The sequence below is a fragment of the Phytophthora infestans genome, genomic scaffold (genome assembly GCF_000142945.1).
Source record: "Phytophthora infestans T30-4 supercont1.22 genomic scaffold, whole genome shotgun sequence".
Classification (NCBI taxonomy): domain Eukaryota; phylum Oomycota; class Peronosporomycetes; order Peronosporales; family Peronosporaceae; genus Phytophthora; species Phytophthora infestans.
Window position 1 is genome coordinate 777,517 of NW_003303737.1, and position 9,855 is coordinate 787,371.

The window sequence follows — 9,855 nt, forward strand, 5'->3', positions numbered from 1 at the left end:
TCAAAAACTAACGTCTCCAAAAGACTGCGTCGCGGGAATGATAGTATTTTGGCTCTTGGCTCCTGCTTACAGCTACCAGCTTAATGAACTACAGTCTCAAGGGTTCAGCCCATAAGGAGGGAGATAGAGCTATCTAGTTGAAGGACAGCAGCTCCACCTCGAAGACGAGCGTGGCCTTGGGCGGGATCACAGGCGGGTAGCCGCGCTCGCCGTAGGCGTATTCGTGGGGGAGCGTGAGCTTGGCGACCTGACCCTTGCTCATCTTGGCGACGCCCTCATCCCAGCCGCGGATCACCTGGCCGGCGCCGAGCTGGAACTGGAAAGGACGGCCGCGGTCGCGGCTTGAGTCGAACTTGGAGCCGTCGGTTAGCGTGCCCACGTAGTGTACGGACACGGTCTGACCCGGCTTGGGGAAGTTGGTGCCGTCGCTATGGAATCGAAAACATTAGATACCGTATAATTGGATTGAGCTTGAGCAGCATTGGGGATGGAAATGCTCGTACCCGGCCTTGATGGTGTCAATCTGGAAACCCATCGAGATGATATGATAGGTCTCTGGTGTCTGTTGTGCAAAGTGAGAGTGGGGGAAGCTCAACTTTTTTTACATGTAATTTTGGATAGCCTTATTGGTACTGTCCACCTTTTCAATGAAGGAATGTCACGCACTTATTGGTATGGGTTATATATTCATAAGATACGTTTTGGCGTTTTTGCTACCTTGATTGAATCAATTGCTGACAGATATAACTTTATAGTGTCAAATGCTTTTTTTCGCGTGGTCTACGTGAAAAACGAGTGGACTACGTAAAACACAGATACCATTACAACTGAATTGTGTAGTCCTGCTGAATGCGTTAAGGGACAAATTGTCACCCTTCCGCGCCAACTCAAGTTTTTCCGCGGCCTGGTTTGGAGAAATGTTATGCGTAGCAGCTGTCTTTGTGATGGCATCATAGTATTTTTTGCGCCGGAGATAGAAGCGAGCTTCTGTCGGGTCTTTCCGCCATTTAGACCCGAGCTTCTCATTTGCCTCCGAAATTGACATGTTTCCTGCAAGCCCCACAGAGTACTCTTTCCACAAGTCCACAACCGTCGAGATTGATCTGCTCAGCTTTGGATTACGAGGTTGAAGTGACTGCGGAGTTGCACATGATGTAAAGGGCGGCTGCGTTACTGCTGACTGCAGCGGATCATGACCTGAGGTGCTGTCTTCCCAGCTGATGACAAGCCGTTTGTTTGAGAGAGCCTTTAGTGTATCTATCCCCGCTGCTAGCGCATCCAGCTTGCCGTGTAGAGATTTTATTCCGTTCTTCAGCACGTCCGCAATTTGAGGCACTACAACTGCAAGCGATTTTGTTTCAGGCTGTGTAATCGCTGGTATCAACGAATAGAGTTCCTGATCAAAGGATGCGTACTCTACAGTGGAAAACAAACTGTGCTTCCACAATTGATGATTGGGATACTGCCGCCGCAGCACCACAGAGTCTTGGAGAAAGACCACTCGCATGTGACGGAGCATTTGAATGAAGGCAGCTCCAGCAATTTCACGCGTCGAGCTTTGAGCCAGTTGTTTAACTGCGGCCTCAACCTCAGGGTAAACCAATTGTTGTAACTCAGCGCTTGGAGTAGCAGAACCTCGCTGCAGCCAGTAGCCGCCACCCTTTGTCGGATATCCAGCCAAGGCTCGCATAGCCTTTTTAGGTAGGGATGTAAGATAGCATCCTTCCATCCGCGCTGCATTCCACCTCCCAAGACGCCGAATTTGTTCTTCACTAGCACCAAATGTTTCCGCCAATTTCGCCCCCGATCCTCGATTAGCATGTGTCCAAACGGTTGAATCGATCCCGCACGCTGCGAAAGCTCGCTTGATACGATTTAACTGGGTGTTGTACGAAATCTCCTTCGTTCTGTCACCACCATTAATGAGGTGGATATCGTACCACCTTTCGCGGCATGTAAAATCGGGAAATGGTTCACAATCAATTTGCCAGCGCCAAAAAAGATGGAGCGCTACAGCATTCAATGGGCACACATTCACGTTCTTACATCGCATGGCTGCCCCGTACTCGATGCGGCCATGCTGATTAGTTTTGCCTCGATTCATCATGATCACAAGTGGCGTGCATGTTTGCGATCCTTCATCCGGTAGCTCCAGTGTCAACATATCAGGGAATTCAATAAAGCGGCGACTCTCGCCCCGTGCAAGAAGTGCATGCCCCAAAAAGAAATCCACACGATCACGCAAAGAAACACCGTCGTTTTGAGACAACCAATAGTCAGTGAGTTGAACCATGTCTTCGACATTATATCCATCAAGAACGGTACCCAGCGCTCGATCTGCGTAGTTTTTTCGCTTGCGCTCAGTTTCCGACCGCTTCAGCGTGTCGAATAGGTCGTGATAGGTCTTCTAACGTGGATGTGGATGGCTATTTAGAAGTAGAGCCTGCTGCAACTTGTACAGATCTATCACAGCTTTGGCATAAGCTTCAACGCCAGCTAAACTGAGAGCTTTAGCATCACCAGCTTTGGTTTTCTGGCGCTTGTTACCACGAGGAATAACGTGCGTTTTCAAAAACGTAACTAGTTTCCCTTCTGTGACAATACAGCCATCCAAATACTTTTTACCTGCACACCACGTTTTAAACTCGGCTTGTTTTGGAGCGTACTGCTTAACGGTGTTGGAAGGGCGCGCAGCGGCGTGGTCTGTGATAATGTCTGTCACCACTTTATGAATTTCTTGAGAATTCGCAATATCATCACGCGTGTACTCGTCCATTTAGACGCTTCCAAACAATCTCGATGGGGGGGGGGCGCCTGCGAGTGCTCGCTGTCGATCAGAGACTGGTGAGTTGGCGAAAAGAATTGGTTGCTAGAGGTATTTTACTATAGGATTTATCTATAGAGATACAAAATTAAATACCTCAAGTATTTCGCAACTGCTTTGTCCAATACCTTCAGGCCTAGGGTTTCGATCGAAAGACTCGTCGGGAGATACCGGTAGGTCACTAATGGTTTGAGCACAATTGTGGTCCACATCGGATGTTTTCGTATGACCCTTCGCATGGCTTCAACATCAGCAGACGAGAAATGCTTTAAGCATCCTGTTTCCTTTATTGTTGCTCCTATTTTGCTTACGTTGGATTGAGGTAAAAATGTTGGTGGATCCGCGTTTTAGACGCTGACGGGCGGAGCCAGTGGCTGGGCATCCACGTCCGTGCGGATGACGCGAGGAGACGTGGCCGTGGTGGTAGTGGTCATGTTGCTGCCGGTGCCCGCTGGGTTCTTCTCGATGTCGTTGTTGATGGCATTTGGGTCCAAATTTACGCCCTCCTTTATGACAATATTGCGGTGGCGCACCAGCACAATGGTGAAAGCCAGCTAAAGATATAAGTATCCGATAAAAGACAAAGTGAGTACCGGTAAAAGCAAGCTCTAAGTAGCAGATGAAAGCTGGAAAAGGCACTCACGTAGCAGACGAACATGAAGAACGAGAAGACGGAGCCGGCCTCGTTGGAGTGCACGTTGGTGTGCTCGTCGCCCTTTGCACGTTCGATACGGGCCAGATAAGCGGCGCCCGCGAAGATGATTGATAGCGAGAACATCTGTAGAGACATCATCAGCACGACGCCAATAAGGAAGCCCACTGCCAGCGGGGTCTGGTGCTTGCGCATCACCATCGTGCCTCCGACCGACAGTGCCACGATGAGAATCATTGCCCAGACGCCCACAAAGCCCAGCGACTTGGAGTCGCTTTCCCCTTCGCCGTCATTGTTGACAGCCGCGACGATGGCAGCGATCGCGTACATGAAGCCGAAGAGCATCGTGACGAACCACAGGTAAGTAATCAGCATTTTCGGGTTATTGATGCACCTGCGTGCCTTGTTACTCGCGTCTTCCATTGCAGTGGGCATCTGAACACGAAGAAATGGACGAAATCAGAGGCTTTGCGAGGCAACAAACAAGCTCAACGACTCCGCCTACCTTGCTGGTTAGTTTTTGAAGAGTCTAGAGCTGCGTCGGGGCCAGGAACAGAGTTGCCTAATGAACTTCGGCCTTTTTCGGTTTGACTCTATAGCCTAAGCAGAATGTCGACGCTAAAAATATTCTCTCAGTCTCGATTAGAGAGAAGGTGCGCGATCAACGCGTCCCACGACGTCCCATGCCAACAACGAATGCGATCCTACAGTGAGTTATTCCGAGCAGATGTATATTGAGGCTCTAGATTCGTCGTTTCTAAACATTACCGGTAGTCTCTCATAATATCGAAATCGGATAAGAAGAAGGCCGAATGAAGCCCATCGCAGCAACGGCTTGTTGTCGCCCCACTATCTCACTTTTGAATTTGTAGCACTGGTCTTTATCCTTCCCCCCTAGATATTAAAGGCTATCGATTTATCGATTTAGTTATGGTACCAGAGCAATAGTGGAAGTCCAGACAAATAACGGCACCGTGCGGTGATCGGGTGTACGGTCCAATGGAGGTAACAATACAGGTTCGCCGGCGACGTCTTCCACTGAATGCACAGAACAATGCCGCGTCGAGGTCTTAACCAGCGGCTCATGTGCGCACCAGTCAAAATATCTCGGCATTAGTCGTTCTGGGTCTTTTCTCTCGTTGTGAAGTTCAGTGTGAACAGTCGATGAGCTCAAACCTCCACGACGTCGACGCCTGTCTCGCCAACCACCGCCACATCGATGTTTCGCGTTGTAACAAACTCTACAAACTCTACTACAGTACATGTATTACAAAGGGCTCAATTAGTGCCTGTCACGGTAGAGCTTGCAACGGAAGTTTCCTGGATGAAGAATGGTGATGAGCCTGTCGGTCACCTGCGTTCTAGGTCACTTTCAAAAGGCCCCCATCGTAACAAAGAGCCCTGGTTTTAATTCGACTAAGTGGGTGGAGCAGAGGCACCGAGTAAGGCTGTGGCGTCGTTGAAGTGTATATGTCGTGGCGCGTTCGATGCGGGGCCTGCAGCGAACCCTCTCGGAGAGGAAGACTCGGCGCTTCGTCGACCAGATGATTCACAAGTATAGCGACATACGGCTCACATCGACCACAAGAACAATGGCACGAAAGCGCCCGAGAATTGAAGCGAATGGCGTGCGCAAGCCTCCTGTTAACCAGGAGCACGATCGTGGCGATTATTCCGACGTGGCAGCCGAGCTATCGACCTCGTCATATTGTCGAACAGAGTCGGAGCGGAGCTCGGGGCTGCCGTCTACAATGCTGGACAGTGGACGCAGTCAAACGGCAAAAGGCCTCAGACGTCAACAGCAACAGGAGGAAGCGCAGACCAGTTGTTGGAGGATGGCTGAAGCTCCAACCGTTTCGGACGACGGCTTCACTTCATCGACAAGGTTAGCCAGGCCAATGGAGGACAACGACTGCGAATTTGATAATCAGGAGGACCAGGACAGTATGATTCCACGCAATGCCATCGATTCCAGCTTGGAGGCGTATACACAGCAAGAAATGGAGGAGATCCAAGAGCGCTCGAGTCTATCTGAGGGCGGCATCTCTCCGACACATCTCGAGTTAGCCCCAGCGTCGATTAATTCGGTGGAGGACCACATCGAAGAGAACACCCAGCTGTCAGAAGACTCTACGGAGTCTTCATCGACGTCATCGACCACTGAAACACTCCCTCGACTACGACCAACAGCTCCTGCGCATTGTGTCGTTCCCAACTGCTGTGACTACTTCACATCTCCCCACCCCCACTACCCAAATGAGGTAATTGGCAAAACGCAAAAAGTCGAGGAACCCTTAAACAGCGATCCCTCGCAAACGAGCCCCGCGGGTTTCGAAGCTCCCAATGAAACTACCACCAACGAAAGTGATGGTCACTCTGAGGGTCGCACCAACGACCAAACCAACAACTCTAGCAGGGGGAGTCAGGATGGCGAGTTTGAGATGTGGGACTACGTCTGCCCGCAACATGCTCGCCGCGGATACGCCAATGAGTGGGTCTGAGATAGACGATGACATTGAAGTAATTCACGCCTTGCGTGTATATTGTCGTTTACAGTGAGCTCCCAAGATTTTGCCAGTAGCAGGGATGCACACACATTAAGCTAAAGTTATTTTCGAGGCTGTGTTGTTACAACAGCTGCTAAAATAGCCGAGTAAAGGTATGTGTAAAATACTACCGGTACTTTGTCCTATTTTCTCATTTACCCCATTATTCAAAAACAAAGTCTTCTGAAATTTAAGAAACGAAGTGCACATGAAAAGACTAATAATAAAACTTGGAAGTTCAAAATCCAATAAAATTCCTGTAAGTTTTCTAATAACTATCCAAACTAGTAAAATCCGAAGTTAGAAGCAGTGCAGATGAAGGTATATCCAGGGAGGACAGCTAGAAGAGCTGTATGGACAGCCTCACTCAGATCAATACGTCCGCAAAAAGTTAGCAGCATACGCCGTGTGCACGAAGCTTCAATGACACCTTCTACCGTAGAGAAAAGGGAATGTAACGGGTCAGGTAAATTCGGTTAAAATCGAATTTGATTCGAATTACAACCGGTTAGACCCGGTCCAAAATTATCCGAATCAAACCGGATATAATTCGGTTCAAACCGGTTTGAAGGAGCCTTGAAACGCTACCGTGGTATCCCCCCCCCCGGCCATATCGATCGGGAGAGGTAAAATTCTCTCTTCAAGATGCACAGCCTGATCGGCTCGTCAAATTGACAATGTCTATAAAGCCTGCCAGTCTTCCACTGTGGCCGAATTGCCACATCGATCACACGCTGCGACTCACAGGCAGCGGCACCGCAGCGCTCCTTACACTACGTGAAAGAGTCTCTTGGTTCTCTCTGTGAGACGGAAACAAGGGGACCGCCGAGCTGCAACTACGAGCCGGACTACTCCTATACTATTTAGCGGCTACTACACAAACAACGCTGCCCACAGATATGGATGCCGACACAGCGTCAATAGACGCTGATACCACCTCCACTATCTCATCGACTGGATCTTTTGGCGGAGTACGCTTCCGCACCCGCAAAAACGAATCTGACGTCTACAACTACATCATGGAGCTCGATACTGGGCATTTTCAGTGTTTGGTGTGTGCGAGGGCAGGCGTCAATCAGATTTGGCGCACCCGTTCTACAACAAATTGGAGGGGTCATCTACTTAGCCATCATACCGATGTTTACAATCCCCAAGCCGAGTCCAGTCTTGGCGTATTTGGCCGTCGAACAAGATCCTGTACGGAAGCTGAGAGGATGTCTCCTGAGAATGCCTAAGTTTGCGACGACAAACTGGTGATATGGATTGTTGCGAATGCCTATCCGTTTGCTGTTGTAGACCAAGAGGAGTTTGTGACCTTCTGCAAAGCATTACAACCCGGGTATAATGTACCTTGCCAACGTACATTTCGCAAGAAAGTGTTACGGCAGTGGAAGACAGAGAAGGAAGCCGCTCGGGTCGAGATTCGGCGCGAGATTGCTGGCCGCCGTTGCAGTTTTACCACTGATATGTGGACGTCTCCCTCGAAAAGAGGTTATATGGTGATCACTATGAATTTTATCGACAGCAATTGGGAAATGCGCTCCGTTATTATTGCATTCAAACGGGTACAGTACCAGCACACGGGTAAACGTCTAGCTGAGCACTTTATTAGGGCTGTGAAGGACATGGATAGCGGGATCCTAAGCTCCATTTGGACGGTTACGGTCGATAACGCAACTAACAACACCGCTATGGTCGGTATGATAAACAGCAAATTACCGAGCGAGATTGCTAGACTGGCACGAGCGGCGTTTGAAGAAAATCTGCCGGTGTCGTTGCCGTCTCCTTCGGATACCTCGTCTCAGCAGGTTGTGCAGTTAAGTTGTACTGCACACGTCCTCCAACTTGCAGTGAAGGAAGGGCTCGCGAAGTGCCCACTGGTTGATTCAGCTATTGGCTACTTTCGCGATCTTGCCAAAAAAATATCGGAATCTACTAAACTAACAGAGGCGCTCCAGCAAGTATGTGCTGACATGCTGCACGAATTTATCACTCCGAAGCTGGATGTGGATACGAGGTGGAACAGTACGTGGATCATGCTGGATAGTCTTCTCAGAATGAAGCTGCCTTTGAACGAGCTGCTGCGGCGCATTGAGCTAAAGGAACCTCCCTATACTGGATTTACTATCCGTCCAGGGGATAGTCTCATTAAGGAGATAACGAAGGAGTCGTGGGCTGCAGTGAATACGCTATACACCTTTCTCGAACCTATTAAGGAGGCCACAGACATGTTATCAGCGTCAACATACCCCACGTTCGGTATTTTACTGCTTACGAACCACGTTATCAAGTTCCACGCAGTTGAAACAATTGAAAAATCTCAGGACGAGCATACCAAAAGTTTGCTGACGCAGTTAAAAGGAAGCTGGATGACTACGCACCAAAATTGGACAAGAGGAAGGCACGAATTGCAACTGTTCTAGATCCACGTGCTAAGCAGCATCTCGATGTTTTGGTCAAGAATGTGGCCAGCGTCAAACAAGAAGTTATTGATGAGTTTAACCAGCACTATCGCGCAGTTTTTCAAGCTCAGCAGCAATCTAATCGTGGACCCCCATCTGCACAAAAGAAAAAGGGCAAATCACTACGTCAACTTCTTGCGCGCAGCACCCACCAGGTTGCTAGTGCCGGTTATTTTGGGGTTGCTGAAGAAAGTCTCGATGCCCGTTCCGACAACAGCGCTTTCGTTGGTGAAGCGGCTCGAAATCGAGATGCGGCGAGCGGCGACGATGATTCCTTTGCTAAGGAACTCGATCGATGGTTAGCAGCCGATGGAATGAGTGAAATGACTGAAAGCAGGGATGTGTGCACCTGGTTTCGTGTCACGGGAGACGTCTACCCGCGCATCAAACGCATGGCTCAAGATTTCCTTGCGATAACTGCAACGTCAGTCCCAAGCGAAATAGCTTTTTCAGCTGCTGGAATTGCTCTGAGCAACCGCCGTGCTCGACTGGGTGATAATGCCGTGGAAGCCATTTGTGAGCTGAAGTCATTCTTTAAGTTCAACCAACGCAAGGAGCAGCACCCTTCCGATACACACGAGTAGACCCATTCCTTTGAGGTGCTTGAGGTCTAACGAAGATCAAAGAAAGTCGTTTACGAAATTGCGAAATGCAATCCTCAACGTTTAGGATTAGAAGATACGTACGGCACTTGTTACCATGGTGGTGCTGGAATTGATGTCGCTCGTGTATCACCGGGCTGTGTGCATCAGTGGAGCTGCTTCACAATGCAAAAAAGTCGTTAGTAAACGGTTATTGTAGCAGCCGCCGCTTCCTAATTTCGGCGTGGCTGTGTGGAAGACCAGTCGTCTGTCGCTTACCTCTAAGCTCAGCATTGGCAACCACGGTCTCGTCATTGTCGAACACGATGGCAACTGCAAAAAGCTGCCAGGCAGTAGGGCCGCCCGTCTTCATGCGAAGGCAAATGTCCACTGGCCATCCGTCGCGTCCTGGCAGCACAAAGTACGTGTCTCCCACTTTCCACATCGGAGCTCGCCACCGAAGATCGTCCCAAGGTCGAGAGGGCCACAGACAGTAGTTCCACCGCAAGAAACCATCAAGCTCGAAGAAGGAGAGGTATCCGACGAGCTCTCCTTCGACAAGGGGTGAGGACATGAACTGGTTGGGGAAAGCTAGACCGCAACAGACGTACCAACACACGTGACCTCCACGAGCTCGAGCATCGTTAGCCAGTCGACGAGTTACTTCGAGATCAGCGCACGCTAACGGCAGGAGAGGCACATAGTCGGCTACTTGAGGTGGAGAATAGGCGGGAGAGAAGAATTCCGAGTGATTCGCAGCCAATTTGATGCGAAAAGTGGGTGCTAAGCG

At 49.7% G+C, this 9,855-nt stretch overlaps 3 protein-coding genes across 3 annotated transcripts; all 3 read right to left on the minus strand.

Annotated features, from left to right (window-relative positions):
• Window positions 1-25: 25 nt before the first annotated feature.
• PITG_11619 (FKBP-type peptidyl-prolyl cis-trans isomerase, putative) lies at window positions 26-567 on the minus strand (the record flags this gene model as incomplete). The annotated part of the gene is made up of 2 exons (XM_002901117.1): window positions 26-428; window positions 504-567. 2 exons carry the CDS (start codon window positions 533-535, stop codon window positions 134-136), a joined length of 327 nt encoding a protein of 108 aa, XP_002901163.1.
• A 2,604-nt stretch (window positions 568-3,171) lies between these two features.
• On the minus strand, window positions 3,172-4,052 carry PITG_11621 (uncharacterized protein; the record flags this gene model as incomplete). Its single annotated transcript, XM_002901118.1, has 3 exons — window positions 3,172-3,378; window positions 3,468-3,911; window positions 3,982-4,052. The coding sequence occupies 2 exons, from the start codon at window positions 3,897-3,899 to the stop codon at window positions 3,172-3,174; spliced, it is 639 nt and encodes a 212-aa protein (XP_002901164.1).
• Window positions 4,053-8,606: 4,554 nt separating this feature from the next.
• Window positions 8,607-9,639, minus strand: PITG_11622 (uncharacterized protein; the record flags this gene model as incomplete). Its single annotated transcript, XM_002901119.1, has 3 exons — window positions 8,607-8,763; window positions 9,220-9,244; window positions 9,345-9,639. 3 exons carry the CDS (start codon window positions 9,637-9,639, stop codon window positions 8,607-8,609), a joined length of 477 nt encoding a protein of 158 aa, XP_002901165.1.
• Between the last annotated feature and the right edge of the window lie 216 nt (window positions 9,640-9,855).